General features: G+C 38.4%; 1 protein-coding gene across 4 annotated transcripts in view; it reads left to right on the top strand.

Moving 5' to 3' along the window:
- Window positions 1-24,438, top strand: part of sorcs1 (sortilin-related VPS10 domain containing receptor 1) — a 113,756-nt gene that overhangs the window by 32,081 nt on the left and 57,237 nt on the right. For all 4 annotated transcript variants that reach the window (XR_015866118.1, XR_015866120.1, XR_015866119.1 and 1 more), the window contains exons 2-4: window positions 4,909-4,976; window positions 9,484-9,583; window positions 18,850-19,008. Coding sequence is in view for 1 of the 4 variants with exons in the window: in XM_088419334.1 (XP_088275460.1) it covers window positions 4,909-4,976; window positions 9,484-9,583; window positions 18,850-19,008 (327 nt within the window). In the remaining 3 variants the exon portion in view is untranslated. The remainder of the gene's footprint in view (window positions 1-4,908; window positions 4,977-9,483; window positions 9,584-18,849; window positions 19,009-24,438) is intronic.

Below are 24,438 nucleotides of genomic sequence, written 5' to 3' on the forward strand. Positions count from 1 at the left end.
ATTTGCATAAAAGTTTTTTTCCATGCACACACACACGACCATGACCAGCAAACATTATCTACAAACGGAGACCTTATGAATTAAATTAGAAGATAAAACATTCAGTTAAACAAAGGGACACAATGCAGTTGAATTCCCAGTGGATAAAATAAGTAATTGACTTTATCATTCTTATCAAGTTCCAAGTTAATACAGCCACTACCATGGGCAAATGAAATTAAATGTTAAATATAGAAACGTAATGTTATCAACACGTATTACTGATCAAGACACTTTAAAAACGTGTTAATTTGTTACAGCAAACCACTGATGTCAAACTCAAGGCCCGGGGGCCGGATCCGGCCTGCCACATCATTTCATATGGCCCACGAAAAACATCAAGTTTCTGTCTAAAATAACACGTTTTCATGTCGTCTTTTCAATTTTTTGGTGATCAATACTCCTTTTGAACAGTTTTTAGTGGTCTCTGATTCCCATTCATCCATCCATTTTCTCGAGCTGCTGACAAGGGTCGCAGACTTGCTGGTGCCTATCCCAGCTGGCTTTGAGGGAAACCCTGAACTCGTTGCCAGCCAATCGCAGGGCACACAAGGACATCAACTATTCACGCACCTAATCACACCTGAGATCAATTTAGTATGTCCAATTCACCCGTCATGCATGTTTATGGAGTGTGGGAGGAAGCCGGAGTGCTCAGAGACAACCCACATGGGCTCGGGGAGAGCATGCAAACCACACAAAGGCAGGGGCCATGTGGATTTGAACTGGGATCTCTTTAACTGTGAGGCCGCCCGCTCTGATTTCAAAATGTGTAACGATGATACTTCAAATTGATTTGACTTCACAGTCATAACGGCCCTCAGACAGACACTCTACCTCCGATGTGGCCCAGGATAAAAATGATTTTGACACTGCTGCAGTAAAAAGTCCTATGATGTTATGACATAAAGGACTTAATTTACTCGCTTTCGACGAATCACGTTTACCTTTAACTGCCTCCTCTAGAGAGTTTGAACAAAACACGCGAGCCCTGCGCATGCGCACATCACCCGCGCGACCGTTGCTCCTTCTTCCCACAGCAGTGGACATATAGGGCTCAGAATTCTAAATTGATAATTGATTTCTGGGGCAGATACACCACTCAACAATTGGCCCGTATCTTGATTGGCAGACTCAAGCCAGTGCCTCCTTTGCCACTCCTGGGCCACGTTGGGTTCACATTCCTTATGCCGGTGCCAGATGAATGCCACCTGTGCCAGCTTCATGCCAAATCAGGGCCAGATGTCTTTGCTATGTGGGTTAACATTATTCATTCCCCAGGCCATTCTCCCTACACTGACAACATGCTCTTCCTAAATCACTCATAATAAACACTCTTTACTCATGCTGTTAGCCCCGCGGTTATTTTCCTCTGCGCATTTTAATAGCTCAAAGCTGGCCAAATGCGCTGCGCGTTTTGAGTGTTTGGGGGACTGCAGATGTTACCTCTTGCTTAATAAGCAATATCACAAGGGCCCCAACCAAGCAATGCGATTCTACCCGAGGTGCATCTGTTCAGCTTGTACTCACAAGAATCCCATGCTGGTAGAAATGTTTGACAAAGTCACTCCAGTCATACAGTTTCTCAACTGCCTCAATGACAGACAGCTCCCAGGAAGGGCAATCATCAACATGAGACTTTTCTAGAAATTACAGTAGTAATTTATGTCAACAATAAAACAATAAAAAAAGGACTTGACACCAGAACCTCAAACAACATGTAAAATTTGCAATGACACAACTGTTGCAATAAAAGGATATTTAATCTTTGTATTTGATCCAGCCAAAAACGCTGTCAAGGTTATGTAGTTGAATGTCACGAAACATATACTCCCCTAAACAATTAAAGAGCGTACAATTACATTTCAGCAGAGTTAATGATTCGAAATGAATTAAAAAACAGAGATCAATCACGCTCTCGTAAATTGCATGGTGGTATTTGATAAAAATTGATGTAGGAAAGAATTCTGGGAGAGAGAGAAAGCGAATCTGTCTTAATTTAAAGGGAAATCATTGGTAGGAAGCCTTCTGACAGGGTGTTTAAAACAGTCAGCAAAATAGTGACATTCAATGATGTTCTAAATGACAGTCAGTGCAACAGCTAATAAAGAGTCCTGATAGGCTATTATATGATGATATACTGTATATATACAGTATATGCAAAAATCCAGTCTGTCAGACATTATGCATGAATTGAAAACATTTTCCATTTACTATTTAATTACATTGTTACAATGACTTGGTGTTTTCCTATTAGTTTTTCTTAAATCGCTTTGGTGTGTTTCTCAGATCATAAAATGAACCAGAGTTTGAGGTGGGCTGAGGTATTTTGTCCAATCCTTTACAATCTTTACATCATCTTTACATTTTAAGTTTCAGGCACTTTGATGCACTTGGGTATTTTTTTTTCTCTTTAAGACTAATGTTAAAAAGGATACAGGTCTTTGTGTACTTATACATTTTTTATTGATGGTAATCCTATTTAGAGTCAGCACATCGAGTTGGGGGGGGGGGGGGGGGGGCAAAAAGGTGTCTTTTTCCTAGGGAAAGATATCATTTAGAAACACTGCTTTAAATCAAAGTCATTTTACACCAAAGGGAGGCATTGAAACACTAGGGAGCTGAAATTTCATCCAGATGATGATACCATGTCAAAGTTCAACATGGCACGACAACTTATCACACTACAGTTTGCCATCCCTTGGCTAAAATACTGTGAGAATGATGATGGTAACAAACTAACTAAAAAACCAAACAAACAATAAAGTACAAGTAGAAATTTGAACTTTACAACATCTTTCTAGGGAAACCTTTACATGCAACACCATAGGAATGACTATTTGACTATTTCTTACTTTGTCTGAGCATCAAATAATCATCCACATCCAACAAAAACATTTTACTATGAGACATTTCAGAAAACTGATCAGTAATTGATCTACTATATTATGACAACAGGGTGTGCCTATTTGCATGTGTCAGGCTTTTTTAAAAAAACTTTTTTAAAAAGAACTGCACAAGTAAAATTCTACAACGCTCTGAAGAAGCCTCTCCAAAACCCTCTCTTTTTATTTGATTGAGTATTTAATTACATGAAGGTTCCTGGCCAAGAAAAAAAAACATGGCAGGAACCCAGTGTACTCGTCTTTCCATGTGTGTGTATTACAGTATAAGTACATGTGTGGCAAAGCATTCAGTGTGGCAAGACATCCTGCAGGATATTTTGTAGATATCAAGTGAAGAGATATATGTTTACGGATGAGCTTGAACAGCAAAGTTCAGTTTGGCAACCTTCTCATAGCAAACATTGTTTCATTGCAAGCAGTGTGTCCATTCTCATGGCAAAGCATTTCTTCATTGCAAGCAGTTATATTGATCGTAGCAAATGTATAATCACTCTATCTACCTTATTTATTGGACTATATCCCGCACCGGTATATAAGCCGCACTAGCAAAAATTGAGCAAAAGACAAAAAAAAACAATGCTGGTCATAACATCAGATATTTATAGATTTTCTATGGAAGTGTTATACCATTTTTAAAATGTTTATTTCAAACTTTTTTTTAATTGTCCAATTAAATGAATGGACTTTCACTTATATGGCACTTTTCTACCTTAGGTACTCAAAGCGCTTTACACTAACTAGTCATTTACCTACTGATGACGCAGCATCAGGAGCAATTGGGGGTTCAGTGTCTTGCTGAAGGACACTTAGACATGGTCTTGATGGTCGGGGGATCGAACCCACGGCATTTCTGCTGGGAGACGACCACTCTACCACCGAGCCATGCTGCCCCCAATTACGGTAACATTGTCAACATATAAACACATTGCACATATGTCATTCATACAGTCATCGAGTTCCTAGATTCCTTTTGTAATAAATTGGAATTTCAAGTGTAAAGTGTGATTCTTATCATGTTTGCTACAGCCGACATTTAATTAGACTTTGGTGCAGCGCTACTATGACCATTTGATGTACCCCATGCAAGGCAGTGCCGTTGTCAATCAAAACACTCACGCTGGCGGAGGGGCGCAGAGCGATTTCACTGAAACCTTTTCACTAGATTTCTTTTGCAATAAATTGGAATTTCAAGTGTAAACCGTGAAGTTTATCTTTTTTTTTTTTACAGCGTTCATTTTAATTTGACTTTTGGGCGCTGCTAATATGCTCACAGATGAGACTACAGTAAAATGGATGGGGAGGGATGACAGCAGTTTAAGATTTAATTCACGTACTGCAGTGTTATTTGTCTGACATATGTATAGTATGAAGACTTTACACATTAAAAATAAATAAACAAATACATTTTTTGGGGGGGGGGTCATTTAGCGCGGGGGAGTCCCAGTTAACCGCGAAAAGTGAGGGATCACTGTATTTTAAAAATTGTTTTTGAAAAACAGCAATCAAATCCCATCTTTTGATTCAGATAAGTTAAGGAGTTATGAATATACAAAGATGATAGAAAAAGACTAAGCTCATACTTTTGATGGGCATACTGTCGCCCCTGCCGCCAGCTTCATGACCTCATAATTTGTCATTTATTTTCATTGTGGCAAGATTACATTTGACAAGAGATCAATAACTAATGCAGTCATCCTCTGCACTGTGTATTAATAATGAATGTCCTACATGTAATGTATTATTAATCATTTTAATACTATACTTTTTCCAGACCAAGTGATTTATTAAAAAACATTCTTCTATGCTGTCCTTTTTTTGTCTCTTCTTGTGTCAACAGACTTTATACTAAAATAGATCATTCATTACAGTAGAACAATAGTTTTTGTATAGTCCAGTTTTTAAAAGGTTTAAAGTTAAAAAGAAAATGTGTATTTAGTCATTGCAATATGTCCTTTTTTTTCAGGTGATTTTGATGCTGACCAAATTGTTTGATTTCAACCTCAACAGTGTTACTGAGAGCTCACTATGGAGGTAAGTTTACTACTTTTGCTCATGAATTTAAAGGAAGAGCCGATGAGTTTGTTGTTAAAGATTGAACCTTACACATTTTAGTACCACACCACCATTCAAATGCACTTCACAAACATTGGCCAAAGCCAAGACAACATTATCATCCATCCATCTTCTATAGCCACTTATCCTTACCAAGCTGCTGGCATGCTGGTGCCTATCTCAGCTACATCCAGAAAAAAAATACTGTATATATTAAGCATAAGTGTTGGGAGTAATGCATTACAAAGGTAATGTAATTACTGTGATGCATTCATTTTTACTGTAATGTGGTAATGTAATACACACAAAAAAATCGTAATACTGTACTTGATCCAAATGAGAGCAAAGTTATGCATTCTAATGCATTTTTAGTCTGAAAATTGTATTTCCCCCCCCCACAACTTCAGCAAAAACGCCGTGATCTTCACAGCCTTGAAATGACATTGGAACTGCAGCTTTTGTGGTAGCAGAGTATGGCCAGTGAGACCATGGAAAATCACTTCCGGACAGCTTTGAGGGAATTTGGGTCCACCATTCAGCATCTCAGAAGAGGGTGCAGTTAATATTACAAACAGTGAAGATGGGGCACTTCTCACCTCAACTCAGGACATTGTTACCCATTGTTACTCTGTTACCCGCATCATCCATCCATCCATTTTCTACTTCTGCTTTATTCAGGATCAGTTCAAAATGCCCTTTATCAATGTTCCTGACCATCCATCCATCCATCCATCCATCCATCCATCCATCCATCCATCCATCCATCCATCCATCCATCCATCATCTGCCACTTTATCTGGATTCAGGTTGCAAGGACACCGGCTTCTGTAGGGAAACCCAGACCTTGCTCTACCCAAGCAAGGCATCCAACTCCTTCAACGAGGGATCCCCAAGCTTCACCAGACCAGTCGAGAGACAAAGTCTCTCCAGAGTCCTCCAAGTGAGAAATGCCAGGGATACATCCAAAAGGCATCCTGACCAGATGTCCTAGCCACCTTAACTGGCTCCTCTCAAAGCAGAGGAGCAGCAGCTCAACACCGAGCCCTCCCAGATGGCCAGGCTTCTCACCCTATCTCTAAGGGATAGCCTGGACATCCTGCGGAGGAAGCCGGGATCTCTTTCTTTCAGTAATGACGCACAGCTCGGGACCATGTGTGAGGACATGGACGAAGATGGCTAAATCGACAGCTTCACATTTGGGCTTAGCTCCTACTTTACCTTGACAGACTGGTACAGAGTCTGCACATCAGTGGGCACTGCACTGATCCGCTTGACGAGCTCCCGCTCCATTCTCGACGGCGAACCGCCACAGTTAATGTTAGAGATCATGGCCTGAAGAAGCCAATAGCAGCTCATCATCTGCAATGAGAGATGCCATGAGAAAATGAGAGAGAGCACCAAGCCAAACCCTTTCAATGGTATGGCTGCACCTGGAAATTCTGTCCATGAAGGTAATGAGCAAGAATCAATGATAAAAGGCAGTCTTGACAGAGTCCTACCCTTACTGGAAATTAATTCGATTCATTGCAGGCAGTACAAAACTCTTACATCGATAGTACAGGGACCAAACAGCCCGTACCCCATACTCCCGAAGCGCCTCTAGGGACACGATCGAACGCCTTCTCCAAGTCCACAAAACACATGCAGAACGGTTGGGCAAACTCCCATGCACCCACAAGGTGCAGAGCTGGGCCACTGTTCCACATGCGGGACAAAAACCACACTGCTCCACATGAATCAGATGTTCGACTTCCTGATAGACCCTCCTCTCCAGCATCGATGAATAGACCTTGCCATGGAGGCTTAGGATTGTGATCCCTCTAGAGTTAAAACACACCCTCCAGTCTCCAGGCATGTTCCCGGACCTCATGGGTGATGGCGCTCAGCAGCGAGTCTCACCTCTAGGCCTGGCTTCAGAGGTATGGGAGATGGTAGAGATGATCCATTGAATGTATTTGTCCAGTTTAGTCAGGTCCCTCACCAAGGACTTGTTTGCCACGGATGACCTTACCGGGGGCATAAAGCCACAGATAACTTAGCTCCTAGGATCACTGGGACACAAAAATCCCTCCACCACAGTAAGGTGATGGCTCATAGAAGGGAAGGACTGACATGCACATAGTTTTTTGCACTAGCTTTCCCTAAATATCGAGGTAGTTAATATTTGAAATGTAGAACATACTCTGGGCATCACTTTGAAAGGTTGATTAGCATATCCGCCTCACCGTTCTAAGGTCCTTAGTTTTGCTATAGGCTCTGGCCTTCCTGTGACTTTGCATGTTATCCCCAAACTCACGTGGGTTTTTACTGGGTACTCTTCTTTCCTTTCACATTCCCAAAAACAAGCATGGTAGGTTTTTGAACAAGAACTGTAATTCCCCAAATATAAACCATACTTTTTTTTCCCCCCAAAATGAAGGCCAAAAGTATGGTTGTGTCTTATGAACGATAACATAAAGATAATAATTTATGTTTATTTGAGAACGATTGACATAAAATGAGTTTTGACACACAGATGTATATTTTTATATTGGCCGTATTCTTACTTGAGAACGATTGACATAAGATGAGTGTTGACGCACAGATGTATACTTTTATATCGGCCGTATTCTTACTTAAAATAATTACCATAACGATATGGGCTAGAGCAGGGGTGCACTAGTCCGGTCCTCAAGAGCCTCTATATTGCTTGTTTTCCACTTAACCCTAATCCAGTACACCTGATTCAGGTTACCATCATTGTTATCAGACTTTTGCAAAGCTTGTTTATTAGCTGAATATTTAAATCAGGTGTATAGGATGAGGGTTACATTAAAAACAGGCTGAATAGGGGCTCTCAAGAATATGTCTTTTGGCATCCCTGAGCTAGAGGTTGGGCGTCAGGTGGCTTTTAGCATCCAGTGCCTCTTTTACAGCCAACAGCTGCTCATGTTAGCTGAGGTTGTTATGGCAATATTTTCAATCAAAGAAGCAAGCAGAATAAACCGACATCCAAGTTCATCCTTGTTCACACAAGAATATTACTAAAATGGCGATTATGTAAAGGTTATGAAGCCTCCAGCTAATTCAATTAACAGTGGCAAATTATGGAGCTTTCTTCAGCGGTTAGACAACATGAAAATATATTCTATTTGACTTGTTTATTAATTGTGTTGGTTTTGCATTCACACACAATCATAAACATTTAATGGAACACGAGTGGTGCGCAAATTTGGGTATTTATGGCAAAATGAATATGAGCTGCGTCACATGGAAAGGGAAAATGGAAAGCGGAAGTTGAATCAACATTACACTAGCGCTCACAATGTGGGAAATCTGAAACACAATGAACTTAACCCGCAACAAATATATAATATATCAATGTAATGATATGAACACAAGAAAATATAAAGAATTTATGAAGATGAGATTTATTCTGTTTTGCTATTGTTTTTACATTGTTGTAAAACTGTTGGTGCATCTTATAAACAATAACATAGAAAATACCAGAATTTGACAGTAAAATTGTGCGTACTATATTTGGAGGATTGTGGTACATATAAGTATTTCTTTCTGGTAACTGCCTTTTTTTAAAATCTTTTTTTGTGGGATGTTTGTTCACACGCTTTTCCCTATGTGGAAGTACTTTAAGTAAATATTTTTTTCACCAGCAAGTCTGTGATCCTTGTGAGGACAGGTGGTTAAAAAAAGGATGGATGGATGGATGGATGGATGGAGGACATACTGACTATATAATAATGAATCTGTCATGTTCTGTCTGGGTTTTTCGGGTTTTTGGATTTAGTTTAAGTAGTTTTTGGTTCATTTCGTCTGATTCATTCGTGTTGGTTTCCCTGCGTCTGCCTTTTTCTCAGTCTCGTTAGTTTTCTCGTCCACCTGTTGTCGGTGTACCCCCGCTCCTCATGTGTTAGCCAATCAGGTTCCCCTGCCTCTTGTCCCCGTCCAGCTGTAGTGTGTTTTCTGTAATCAATTTTCATGTATTTAAACCACCGTCTCTCTGTTGCCTTCGTCGGATTATTGTACCTCTCACCCCCCCCAAATCGTTAATTCATGTTCCCTGTGCCGCTGTGGTTTTTCCCTCCTACTCGCCCTCCATTCTTCCCCGTCATCCGTATTAAGTCTCGTGAGTTATATTCCGTTCCTCATTTATTTTGCTACTTTGTCAAGTTTTTGTCTACTGCTTTTCCTGCCTTGTTTTAATATTAAAAGATCATCTTTGTTTGAGCACACCCTCTCCGTCCTCCTGCGTTTTTGAGTCCCTTTCCCTCCACCGCCTCACGCCGCCATGCCACGGCGTGACAGAATCAAGGAAAGTTCTGTGGTTATTATTCAATGGCCACTGCACTCCTGGGGGAGATCTTGTTGATGTGTGGGACTTAATTATATCAGTGCCTTAACCCATGTTGTACACTGCTCTCAAGGGGATTCTTAATTGCATCAGATACATTTTTTTCATGTTCATCAAACCTTTCTGATCAAATTTTAGGTCAACTGACTATGGAGCAACATACCAGAAACTGAACGACAAAGTTGGAGTGAAGACAATACTCAGCTATTTGTACGTGAGCCCAAACAACAAAAGAAAGGTAATACTACTCACTTATTAAATTCTTTACTGAAATGCGGTGTTCTCTTGCAACTTTGCGATTCTGTAATTCCAGCTTCACTGTATCACAGGGTTTTCATTTGTGACCAGAACTTGTTCTATTGCTGGTTTACCTTGCTATTATAGGCCATGCTATTTTTGCTATCTTTCTTTCTTCTGTCGGACCCATCAAAATTCTTCTTCTTCTTCTTCTTCTTCTTATTATTATTATTATTATCCACCCATCCATCATCTTAACTACTAATCCTAATGAGGATCGTGGTCTTGCTGGAGCCTATCCCAGCTGTCTTCGAGCGTGGGCCTGAACTGGTTGCCGACTGATTGCAGGGCACACAAACATTGACATTCGCTCACAGTGACTTGACTCGAACCAATAGGAAACCCAAAACATTGTTCAAATTTTATTCCAGTTATTCAGAGTGCTCCAAAGACAGAATACTATATTAATATTGGAAATTTGAAGCATGACATGCTTATTATACACTACATTCAGAGATTATGGGGCAAGTGCTGCCTATCATAACACACACAGTGAAACGTGCTTAATAACCGTGTGTTTTTCTTTTGCGTTCAAAATGACTTACCATAACCTGAACTCCTCAGCACATTGTAGCCAAAGGTATGAATGACCCTAGTGGGTTAATTTACATTTTTTTTCCTGGTGTGGAATCAGAACGCAAGTGATAGAATAATATATGAAGGTTGTCCAGTATTTGTTATATGCAATAATTATATAGGTATGGTAGATTAATATGGATGAATGTTGCTGATACTGTTGTTTGTGAAGAAAAGGAATTGACGCGACTCAAGCAGTTGTAAGAAAGAGACGGCTTCGTGACCGGATCAAAGGGCAAAAGCAGAACAGGGTCACGCTTGATGTTCCTGAGGAAGAAGATAACAGCATGGACTCGTACACTGCATTCCTCGTGATCATAAACTCATAGTTGCTAAATGTCTCCCCCAATCCTTCAGGGCAGCAATGACTTTTGTACCTAGGGCCAACCCAAATGAATAAATGAGGGACGGACAGAATTTGTGAAATATCGCTGGAACAAACCCTGCCACTGCCTTTGTGGACATTTGTCAGCATTTGCCCCTCAGTGGGAGACCGGCTTTATTTTCTAAACTTTATCGAATTTTGTATACAATATTGAACAAAAATTCCAATGAAAGCAAAATGATTCTAGATACAGCAGAGACACCTTGCAAGCTTAAATATTAAACAAACTCTGAATTTATTTACATCCATTGATTGCAGAGTTCAGTCAGCCTTTGGATGTAAAGGATTCAAACCAATGGAATCCAATTAAAGGGAAAGAGAGGAACTAATTTTGTCAAGTCTGTTAGGGGCCTGGGTGAGCTCAAATGTCATGCAGTGTTCCATTAGCCCTGACAGTAAATGCATCACATCAAAAGAGCTGTGTTTGTTTCATCCACTACATCAAACATCTGGAAGCATCTCACCGATGCAACAGAAAAAAAAAAAGTGACAATTCTTATTAGTGTGTCAACTGCTTTTCCCTTCATGTGCTAGATATAAAGGCACAGAGAATGGAAGAGTTAGCTGGTGTTTTATGAATATTCAGTTATCGGGTAGTCTTTTTTGTGATATGCTGTCAATATCACACGAGGACCAGATTTTGAACCCTGAGGCAGACAGGAGACAGGTAAGAGGAAGTAGAATGTCTTTATGCATAAACCTCCAACATAACCATAGGCAGCATCAGAAAGTGGAAAACAAACTGCCTGCCCTACAATTATAGAAGACGATTTCAATGCAAGAAACCTGAAACCAGGACTAACACAGGGAGCAACTACAAATAAATCTCTGGTAAAGTCAGCTGTGTTATAGCTGTGTTATGTGTGTCTGAATGACAAGTAGTCAATTTAACCAACCTAGGTTATTCACTCAGTTTAACACGTTTCTCTGCTCCTTGGTGGTGCTGTATAGTGACTATTGTCACATTGACTGCTGACTGATTGCAGTTTGAATGATAAAAATGCAGCAATATGGCAGGTAAACATCCAAGTCAATTGAATTATATTTCAGTAAGCAAAAAGGGCTGGGCTGATGGACATCTACACGTTTACGACGACGGATGAAAATTGCAATTCCGACATTTTTAATTAATTAATTTTTTTAGGGTTAGGGTTATGCATGTCATTTGTCAGTACGTTCGCAAAACGGGCGTCCATCGGCGACGGACCAACGGAAAATCCGTCAGTGTTGACGAAGTACCAACCTCTGGATAAATACAATAACATTACATAAATGTGACATTCACGTGATATGGCCATGGCAACTTCATCACAACTGGTATTACAAGAATTAGAAAATTTGAAAAACACTTTAGGAAACCTAGTTCACATGAATACACAAATGCCCGTCCAAATCGTTCCCAATGCCCGTTCCCAATCGCTACAGCATCAGTTACTGTAACACGAGTGCTGTATGCACAGATAGATGTACATGTGGTTATACATAGATGTGTTGTGGTTCATATATCAAAATCGTAGGAGTGTTTTTGTCTACTTTTTTGTTTTTATCTCTGTGAAGCATTTTGTGAATTTAAAAGCTTGAAAAATTCTGTATCTGTATATTCTTTATAAAATGAATGAGTTGTTTCAGGAAAGTATATGTTCATAAAACAAATTGTATGATCAGTAGGTTATTCAATTTCATTATTGTAAAAAGCCACAATCTCCCCCTTACTAGAAGGGTTCAACCCAACTTGACCCGTGCCACCCCTCGTTTCCTGTCAATTTAATTATTTATTTTTCATTCTATACATCTCTGAGATCTCTATGATACCAAAACAGCATTCTTTAAGTTCAATATTTTTCTTTGGGCAAGTATTTTTTCATAATTATTTATTTTTGAGAACACTTTATGTTGGTTATTTGTGGAGAAATATTTATTCATGATTAAGTAAATGATTTATTTTGGGACTTTAATGACAAAAGTCCAAAAAGATACAATGAATGCATTGCTCTTCCTTTTTGCTTTTTATCAGTAAAGCTTTAGAAGTCTAGACTAAAGTTCATAAGTAGGCCAGATGTATTACCACAGTACATCAAAGCTCTAGACAGCAATATAGTGTGATATGATTGTTTTCTATGATAAATACGTGTTACATGTGTTTTTTTGTTTGTTTGTTTTTTTTCCATGCACTTTGCGCTCGCTCAAGAAATCTTTGTGCCCCAGTTATGTCCCTGTAGAGCATTACATCTAGTGATGCCCCTGGTCAGACCCAAGGCAACATCCAGTAGACTGGACTTGCTTGCAGTAGACAGGGATGAAAAGTTCCATACCATTTTTACTGGAAAATGTGGTGGAAAGTACCATTGTGGATGTTTAAATGTAGAACACACATAGGAGGCTCTAAAAGTAGCAGCCGCAAGGGCTCAGGGCTCTTCATTTCATCACCGACGCTCAAGCTGTGAGGATGCTTTGACAGAAGACAGATGATTTCTTTTTCAACTTTTGTGCAAGGCGCATAGCTAACAAGAATAATTCAGCTTCTGTGAGAACATGTTCAAAACTTTGTGACGATAAGAAAATCTCTTGAAAACGTAGAAGAGGGATCCAGCTCAAACGTCGCAAACTTTTGATTTCCAAACTGTCGTTCTTGATTATTAAGCTCTCATGAAATTCAAGAACTGATCACTCTTTCCTTTGCCTAAAACGTCTGTAGCACCCTTTTATATCTTTTTGATGTACCAGTACTGTAACCATTGACAGCTAGGTTTTTTTTTTTTTAATTATCTCTCCTTTTGGGCTTTTGACTGGATCCAATTATTTTCCACATTTTCAATTTGAAATCAGAAATATTTACTATTTAATTGCAATCCTTGGTTATTTTCTTTTTATTCTTCTATTTTTCAATTCTTTTATTATTGTTTTTACTTTTTATTTTAACTACTGTCAGATTTTAAATGTACATATTACTTAATTTATTCATTTCACATTTTATTTAAATTGCTGCTAATCTTTGGACCTGGCTACTTTTTCATTATGCGTGTGTGTGTGTGTGTGTGTGTGTATGTATATATATATATATATATATATATATATATATATATATATATATATATATATATATATATATATATATATATATATATATATATAGAGAGAGAGAGAGAGAGAGAGAGAGAGAGAGAGAGAGAGAGAGAGAGAGAGGTTGTTGTGATTTTTTTTTTTGCAGTGGTTACAAACTTTTAACGGGCAATATTGTATCCCTACCGTACATGACTCAAAAATCGACTGTTGGTGATATTTGTTTCATATACTATAGCGATCCATTTTAGTTGCAATCTAGCTGTTGCAGCATAAGTGAAACCAATTTAATCCTGCCAACTACCTACACGGAGTGAATGTAAACAGCCAAGCGAAGCTTTGAGGAATCATCTCTGCTAATCAATTAAATTTAAAAAAAAATAAAAAAGGATTTGGAATCCTCAGTTATGTTTTTCTTTGTGTTTTGATAAGGCTCAAACTGCAAACTTCTATGTCGGTGTCGTATCCAGCATGCCTTGAGATGACTTATAAAAGAAATATTCTTAATTACATGATTTTTTGTTTGTTTGTTTTGTTTATTTTTTCTCAATGTAGTAGTATTAATTATTTGTATTCACCGACCTCTTCCATTGACTTGGCAACGCTTGTGAGGATAAGCAGTTAATATGATGACTAGATGGATGTTTCGTGACAGGCGGTATTGAGCTACATAATTAAGAGGCGCGACAGCCACATGGTGATAAGCATGGTCCGCCAAAGAGATGTTTTACTTCCTGGTTAGAAATGTCAGTACCATCAATTAAATCGCCAGTGTGCCAAATGTAATTTATATGCAAATATTTAACTTTGGAAAGTGTAAAAAAAAATCATAATGTTGGTCCTTGAATACTTGGTTAAACAAAAATAATCTGCAGACATTTGTATCGGCCTGTGAGTAGCCTTTCCACATGCTGGTGTGACGATAGATTTTTTTTTAAACCCATTCAATTCTATTGACAGCCATTGATGTCAAAACTCCAGTTTAATTATGCTGGTGAATGAGTTAGTTGCCTTAATTTACATAGTCCTTCACGTAAAAAAAAAAAAATGCTTTAACCTTTAATCAGTCACTGCCACTCACTGCTCTAGACCTATTTTTACTCGAGTGGTAGTGAATCAGTCAATGATGTGCCAGTCACTACTCTGGTAAACTCTTGATTGGCATCTTCTCCTATGCATTATATTATGAGCATGGTATTTGGCTGACATTCCTGCTATTGTACATCAACAACGGTCACGAACTTAGGGATCGGTTGTGTTTATGTTGTATTGCCTCCATGTTCAGGCGTTTTTAGGTAATTGCTGTTATTTTCTGGTCCCGTCAAACTGCCTGCGCTGCAACGCAACACTAGGATGATGCGCTGCTATTGGTCGGCATCGCGGTGTTACGAAGATGGTGTCACAAAGACATGCTAAATACTTGATCCGAGTGTGAGTGCTTACAATATCATTTTAGTGTTCAAAGTTGAATTGGTTAGCCATGGGTCCCAAAATTGCTAGTGATGTTACGGAAGAAGTAAGAAGATGATTAGTATGGAAACGGAGCTGGAGATAATCAAGTAATATGAATGGTAAATGGACTTTCACTTATCTAGTGCTTTTCTACCTTGGGTACTCAAACGCTTTACACTAATTAGTCATTTACTTACTGATCACACAGCATCAGGAGCAACTGGGGGTTCAGTTGAAGAAGGAGGCTAGGCTACTCTCGTATTTTTTATCCATGATGTTATTTAATTGTATACAGGTATATTATATATAAGTAGCACTTACTATACAATTTTGTTACCAATGTTTAATATGCAATATATACAATATACAATTTTGATGTTTTTTACCTGGGGTTATACACGCATTAGCTAATTACCATTGGTTTCTATTGGCCGCCACGCGACAATTTCACCTAACGATCCCAACCCCAGAACGGATTCATTTTTTATAGCAGGGGTCCATTGTAGATCTTAATAGAATTCCAATGAAAACTTCATAATCTGGAAATTAGGGCCAGTCTCAACACTTCATCACCCATGTTGGGTGTCTGAAGGTTAAACTGGAGAGTTGCCGTGCCAGGAAACTAAGTAAGAAACACACAAGGGCTTGACTTGAGCACCAATAGGAAAATTTGGCTATAGTTTTGCAATTTCACATGGGAGAGTGTCCTGTACTTCCCATGACTGGCCTAAAGCTTTTTTATCATTGGGCATGTGCACCTGCAGATACAGTATATGCTTTTTTTTAGCACATCCATGCACAAATCAAGTAACATGCAGCCCAGCGCCAATCTGCCTGCACTCTTGAGAGTGGGTTTTGTCATTAGCACACATTCAGAATCCTGCACATCAATGTCCGCTAGGCACTCCTTAACTAGAGTTATTGTTCCCCGAGCTGTGCACAATCATGGTACCATAAAATACAATTTATGAGTTGAAAAAACAACACACAACAGATTCAAAGCCCAACCTGAACCATGGCAAAGAAAACAAAACGTGTTGTTGCTGAGCTTAACTCTTTCCCTGTCGAGGACAGGAATTCTCATCATGTAAAATAATTATGTTGTTTGCCGGCGAAGATGCTGAAGGCTAAATTTTGAATTGCCAGGCAAGAGGTCTAGAGGAAGACCAAAGAGAAGGTTTCTAGATGTAGTTAAAGAGGACATGGCGGTAGTTGGAGTGAGCAAAGAGGATGCAGCAGAGAGGCTTAGGTGGATGCAGTTGAAGGGAAAAGCCGTAAGGCGAAGAAGCTTGGTATCACTCATCGATCCATCCATTTTGTAGAGCCGCTTATCCCCACAAGGGTCGCAGGTTTGCTGGTGCCTATCCCAGCTGACTTTGGGCAGTAGGCGGGGGACACCCTGAATTGGCTGCCAGCCAATCGCGGGGCACACAGAGATGGACAGGCATCCATGCATCCAATCATGCCTAAGGACAATTTAGTATGTCCAATATACCTGCCTTACATGTTTTTGGAGTGTGGGAAGAAGCCAGTGTGCCACACAGCCGGAGGGAGCCCACACAGGCTCGGGGAGAACATGCAAACTCCACATCGGAAGGCCGGAGCATCATGGATTAGAAGTCGGGCCCTGAACTGTAAGGCGGGCGTTCTAACCAATGCTTCACCGAGCCGCTGGTGTCACTCAAATGACCTATTTACATATTGATAACTAGAGAAAAGAATAATATTTCATTTTTCTAAATAAAGAATAGACTCCAATCTTTCATATGGTACCACCCGTGTTTACATAGACAGCAAATAATATTTAGACGACCTCGAAAGATGATTGAAAATGCTTGAAACAAGCTGGTACTAGGTGTTGCTTTTTCTGATCATGCTTGGCACTGAAAGGGTCATTTATTTGGTTCCTTTTTCTTTGACATTCCTTAGATCTTTGTATCATTTAGATCTTTGTATCATGCACTTATTTACATTTTCTGGCTAGCAGACAATCTGTGATTGTCACTCACAACATAACATAATAGTTGGCTTATTCATTCAAATTGACCTAAAAGTACAATGTCAGATCTAACTTTAGGTTTCTTCCGGCTTAGGCCATGATTTTGTGTATCAAGATTGTGGATGCATATTTTTCCACTTTATGAAACTGACTGTGGACCACACAATGATCTTCTGGCCATTTTGTTTTGCTTTTGATGATGTGAGGGCAATGAAAATGATTGAATTTAAAAATCTAATCATTTTCTCCAGTAGACATAATCAGCCTGTAATGATATTTAATAGTGGCTCCTGGCCATTGCCACGGCTTACATCTACATAACACTGTCACTATTGCTAAATCTTTGACTGTTACGATCTGATGTTAACAATGAGAACTGTTCGTTGCACTGCTGTCTCTGCTTTGTGGGCTGATCTCTTGGGCTTAAGTGGAGGGTAAATATTATTTTAAAATAAGTACTCGAATAAAAATGAATATTTACTTGCCCTACATCGGCCTCTGAAGACATCATCCACTTCCCTGGGCATTTGCCCGATATGCTCCACGGCCAGTCTTGTCCTTGGACTCCCCATTGAATTTGAAATTGAAAGCTACACTATATTACCAAAAGTGTTAGCTCACCAATCCAAATGATCAGAATTAGGTGTTCTAATTACTTTGCCTGGCCACAGTTGTATAAAATCAAGCATTTAAGCAAGCACTGTTTCGACAAACATTTGTGAACGAATGGGCCGCACTCAGGTCAGTGAATTACAGCGCGGAACTCTCATAGGATTCCACCTGTGCAACAAATCCAATCATGAAATTACTTTGCTCCTAAATATTCCACAGTTAACTGTCAGCTTTAATATAAGAAAATGGAAGAGTTTGGGAAAAACAGCAACTCAGCCATGAAGTGGCTGGCCATGTAAACTGACAGAGAAGGGTCAGCGGATGCTGAGGGGCATATTGCAATGCAAAGTCCATAAATGCATGGATGACAGTGTAGTGTGAATCAACTTGACTGGCCTGCACAAAGTCCTGACCTGCAACTGATCTAAACGCTGGCATTTGGGGGGAACATTTGTATATAATTATGATACAATTATATTATATTGCCTATTGAAAATCCGGTTCAAGGACACCTTCAAACTAGAAGAAACTGCTAAAAGTTGTTGTTTTTTTTTCTCATTGTTCTACCCAATGATTCCGTTTTGTCTTCTACTTAAAGTGACAATGTGTAAGATTTTGACCGTTTTTCATTAAAAAGGATTTAAATGATTGCAAATTTCAAAAACTTAGCAAATGAATATGTTCTTAATGAACAACAATATGTTTTAAATATAATCATAGATGTAGTTATCATTAAATTATATTACATTGGGGGTGGCACTTCTCTTGAGTCGGCCATGTTTGTTACTACTTACTATTGACTTAACTTGTCCAGATTGAAGATCACTGGTGAGAAAAACAAGGTGGGCATCAGGATACATAATGTAAGAAAAGGGACATCTGTTTTTGTAAATTAATTTGTTATAGAGTATTACATAAACCTTTGTACATTATTCATTTATTCAGTCAAGTTAGAAATTTGGTGGCATGAACGTGCCACACTTAGCTGGAACGAAGGAAATTCAAGCTCTGTGATGGAATAAATGAGCATTACAATCTTGAATAAGTTCTGTAGCTGATTATTTCAGAACAAATTACCTTTGTTTATTTGATCACATGACAGCAACTCTCTTTCTTTCAAAAGATTATGCTCTTAACGGATACTGAAGTGGAGAACAGTCTTCTGATCAGTTCTGACGAAGGAGCAACATACCAGAAGTACCGATTAAACTTCTTTATCCTCAGCCTGCTCTTCCATCCCGAGCAAGAGGACTGGATTCTGGCTTATAGTCACGAGCAAAAGGTAAGGGTATTGGTTCAGGTTTGTTTGATTTATTGAATGAGAAAATGGCATATCTTTTACTTAGACCAGTAGTAGTGATTTTTTTTTTTTTTCTTGTTTGACACCCGTGTGCTGAATAATACAGTGTAAATTCTTTTTCTGGAGTAAGTCCAGTTTTCCCAATGCCAAAGAAGTGGGAAAAAAATGGAAGCTGCATCAACCAAACAAACTTATCAGAAATGGACTTTATTGAGGACAATCTATTGCAGCTGTCCAATAACAATAAATGTTGCAGCTCTGATTCACATATCATTTTAGGTCAGGAGTAGCGCTTACCATAAAACATATTTTACAAGATTCGGGAGACGCCGGTTCGACTACACTGCTGAATTGCATGAGTTATTGAGGTGTGAAAATGACGGTATATGATCATGGTAAAATGTTGAAATACAGTCATTTTAGGAATAGCGCTAATAAATTATAGCTTATGCGCTATCAATAGCACAATAATTCCTGCTCTGTGGGATGTCATTAATAGGGCATACATTGTGTTCCAAAGCACTAATATTTCTGCCGTATATGCCTTGTCCCCTCATAAAATGGATTTGTGGTTTACCATAATAACGTGGATGTTCCCGCCTGCGTGCGGAAATACATGCATTGGACTGGAAGATGAAAATGTTTACTTATTTTTACATCCAACTTCCAACAGCTACTTTTTTGTATTTCTAACATTGTCGTCCTTGACTAAAAACACTAATTACAAGCAGAAACACACCATGTACTGTAATCTATGTTTTTTTTTTTCAATCAATGTATTGATTGCTTAATGACTTTTATTTTAACATTTCAAATTTTTAATTCAACCAAAATGTAGTCTCAATTGCATATTTCAAACACATCTTCAATAATGACAGAATAATGTTGAATCAACTATTAACTTCACAATTACCTTTACCTTTGCGTTTGCATTGTAATTGTACATTCACGGCACCAGTGGTACTCTCATTATTAAAGTGTGAGGCTGTCAACATGTTGTTCTTTAAATCAAATTAATTATGATAATTAATTATCCTTTTAAAAAAAAAATCAAATCTTCAGGTTAAAAAATCGAAGATATTGGTGTTAATTTTCCAGATCAATTCACTTTTTATTTTCAGCACCAAACGATTTAGTTTGTCAAAAATGTTTCTAGTTTGAATAAGGATTGACATTTTTTTTCTATTTCATGCACTTTGGTGTACTTAAAGCTATTTTATTCAGATTCAGATGAACTGTGACCTGTATAAACCTTGTAAAAACCAAAGTTAACGTTTGCTGAAAATGGATTTAAACTTTTTTTTTAAAATATTGTCAATGTTAAAAAGGCAATTTTAAGAATGTTCCTCACATACTTACCTCATTTTACCTCATACTTACCCCCCCAAATGTTTAAAAGTTGAAGACAACTTGCAAGTTTGGTGTTTTAGCCAGAAACTTGACCAGCATTTTGCGGGCCACATAGGATGATGTAGTGGGCAGGATTTGGCCCCCGGACCTTGTCTTTGACACCTGCAGTATACCAGTACTCAAATATTTTTTATAATAATCGTATTTATAGTCACCTCAGCGAATGGGGGATTTAAATGTTTTATCTTTCCTTGGTGAGGGGCTTTGCAAAAATATTTGAAAAGCACTGCTCTAAATATGTATATATTGGTCTTTCATCCGCTTAGTGCCATGATCCAAGATTTAGAGCAATTGATCAACAGGCTCATTGAAAAGTATTTTCATTCATGAGGTGCTTTGGCAGAGGTATGGTGTGAAACCTGCTGCACGCATTTCCAAATGAAACGATTATAAAATGACGATTGCATGCAGGTCGCAATTTTCAGCTTACTCAACATTTGTAGCTGTAGATAGGAGGATTCAATGTAAGCACATTGCATCACAGGCAAGTACATGAGTGTAATAAAACACAAACATGCACACACACACGCTATTCATGTGATGCAAAGTGAGTAGAACTGTTGCCTCAGATTTGAAGCTCGATTCATGTTCATGGAACTATGCTGCTGAATTATGTATTTTTGTTAATGTTTATTTATTTATGACATTTGTTTGTCCAGGATCAACAGGAAAGTAAGCATTATTGTTGATTATTACAATCGAGTGGTACCAGCATGAATTAGCATAAGTAATTAATTTCGCAAGTACATTGTTTTAAAAAACAAAAAGAAAACAAATGTGTCTCGTTTAATCTGAAGGAAATATTTTACCAATGACTGGTTGAGGGATTGGTTAATGAATTTCAAAACACAAACTTTGCATTATTTATTACTTCTTACTGTCGTTTCAAAGTAATTCGTCACATTAAAATATTACTGTATTTGAAATGCAATGCATTACACTACTATTGCATTACTTTTATAATACTCTCACCGTCATAACTGGGAATATGGATTTGCCATTTAAAATGTACTGTAGCTCATTACGCTCATTACATATCCAGTGGAAGATTGGTTTAAGCCTAAAAAGAGTACAAATCATTTGATCTGTATTGTATTGTAAACCTTTCTAAGACCTTTCTAATATTCAAGTTCAATCGGCTAGGTTAGGGACAGACGTTTAAAAATAGATGATTTCGAAGGAGCTAATGTGAGCAGCTAACCTACATTATTGTTATTGTGTTTAACATACTGTTTATCATGAGTTTGTGTATGCTTCATCTTGAAACACATTGACCAGAACTATTTATAGACTACATTAATAGCAGTCAAAATTAGCGTTAGCTCACCTTGTCGTGATTGCTAGCTGCAACAGGGATCTCACTGACAAAATGCTGGTGAATCCACTGTGGAAAGCGGCAGCATATCTTCTACATACCACATACTCCTCCACGAGTAGCGGCGAATTAGCAAGCACTACATGCTTTGTTTTATGCCCACTCTCAATCCTCCGCCTGTTTTCTTTTTGCTAACTTCACGTTACTATGGCACTGCTCTAAATGGTTTGTCAAAACAGCAAGTAAACAATTTGCCCCGGACTTTTCTCCTCTGACCTCAGAGTGTTATTGAAGAATTTGAGGGAATTAAACCACCACTTTTAGGCTAAAAACATATTGTAATGCATTGTGTTAATATCATTTGTACAGAGTAAAATATTACTGTTTTTGTAGTGTAATACATTAGACTACCACGTTACAGCAAAAAGTAATTCGTTACAGTAATAACCCTACTTTTATACTGCATTACCCACAACATTGCATCTAAAAGGACATACCGTATCACCGCGTTGGCTAATTGGGGAACATGAAGGCAAAGGCGACAACCGCTCTACATATCATTTTGAAAGAGACAGTGTCCCGTGCACAATATTTCCACATGGTTCAATCAACAGACACCAAGTGGAACAGCTTAAGTGTTGGCTGACAAGTAGAGGCTTGAAAGTATGCGGAAAGAAAGTAGTAGAAAGGGAAGATTTATTGTACGATAGCTTTTACTGCCGTGGTCCAGCCAGTGAATCCCATGTTGATCATTTCCAGGAAAATGCTAATTCCCACAAAAGCTAACCACAATAAAGTCACAATTTGCATTTAAGGAGTTAAATCCTACTTTGAGGCTGTTAGTTTATGTACAGATTTGGGGCCATTGTCTCGTTAAAACTGAAAAAGTGTAAAAGTACAAACGATAACTCATCCCTGCTCTTCTTCTTTTACTCGCTTGTGGCCATTGGCAAACAATGTTTGTTCCATAACCTTGCATTCCCTACCTATGAAAAATTATGTCTTCAGTAAACGACCTGCATACTCGACCCTATAAATATTAAACCTGAAATCAATGCTGCGTATTTGTTAGCACATTTTCTGCTGATAAGGCAGACCACAAATATACCTGCGCAGATGTTGCAGTCACTGATATGAATTTTTACCTTTTGGTCCATTGTCCCAAACGAAATGTAGAGCGCACAAATATGTGTCTTTTGGTGACATGTTTTATTGTAAATACCTGCAGCTTAGATACATGAACCCAGCTGAGTTTTACCATTGATCATTGCTTGACAATTACTGCATTTATAAAAGGCATTAATTTAAATTTAGTTATTCTTGAATATACCAATTCTGCGGAAGACTGGATCAGGCCAGGTATTTGGCAAAAGTACTTTCACACGTTTGATGTAGTATTTTAAAATATAACTCCTCTGAGTTCTGCAACTTTAAACATTAACTCAGAGATGTAAAAAATAAATAAACAAAATAGTCAATTAAAAAAAATCACAAAACATTAATTAGCTGCTATGCCACAGCTAGTGGCACAGTTATTCAGACCAGAAGCGCGCTAATATACTGCTAAAGAACTTAAACACAAATCGGGTGTTGACTTGACTTGACTCAAAATAAGCTCCTCTGAATCATGCTATTTTTACCATTAATTCTAAAATCATCAAATAAAATTACAAATTTGTTATCCTACAACTAGAACACTTTGGGGGAAGACTTGAACACTCCGCAAAAGTACTTTCACGCATATCTGGGGTTGCATTTCAAAATGACACTGCTCTGAATTCTTCAACTTTGACCATTATTTTTTTATTTAAATTCCTCTACTTTGACCATTATTTTTGATTTAAAGAAAAAATTAAAAAACAATTTGTTACCCCACAATCAAGGAACGTGCAATTGTAGCCATTGCTGCATTAGTTAGGCCTCCTTTATTTTGAAGGCGGATATTAGCGCTCCTTTGCACTGTTTTAAAGATCACAGTGGCGGATGGCTTGACTACTTATTTCCGTGTGGAGGCTGGTCTGACCACGGGGACATTTCTTGGGATTCCTGCTGGACATTGGGAAATGTGTAAAAAAAATTCCTTCATATGATCACAGTCATGAATCAACGCAGTCGTGTTTTCTTTTAACTCAAATCCGTCCATTCTTACTGAATAAATATGAGGTCCATTTACATCTTTTGGCTCATAAAACTACACTGTACTGCTCAAGTTTTTGTCTGAAAGCAAGATGGCCACCACACGTGCACAGTCGCAATTCTAAAAATAGTTTTTATTCCTATTTAAAGCATAACAATGGAAACAGTAAAAACTGTGGGTAAAGCAAACAACAACCAAACAGCATTTCCCGTCATTTGAAACGGGTGTCCGTTGGTGACGGACTGGGGGACAGTCCATCAGTGCAGACGAAGTGCCCACCGCTGTAAAAATATTTAATAAAGAGCAACTTCTCATTAGTGATGCAGTAACTGCAGTATATTCACTCAGTTTTGCTAGGTCACTGATTCAGTGCCTCCCAAAAAACTGCCTTCTTTTCAATGTCCTCTCCCCTTTTGGCAGCGATGGTGCATTTGTTGATTGAGGGAACCTTCCAGATTGTGAGGTTGTAAAACTCACCATCCCTTTTTCCTCCTCATCGTGCTCTCTCACATTGCTGTCATTTGCTTGACTACCCAGTTATTCTTTCTGT

This window comes from Hippichthys cyanospilos, chromosome 7, assembly GCF_059441005.1.
Source record: "Hippichthys cyanospilos isolate Australia breed blue-spotted pipefish chromosome 7, RoL_Hcya_1.0, whole genome shotgun sequence".
In the NCBI taxonomy this organism is placed as follows: Eukaryota; Metazoa; Chordata; class Actinopteri; order Syngnathiformes; family Syngnathidae; genus Hippichthys; species Hippichthys cyanospilos.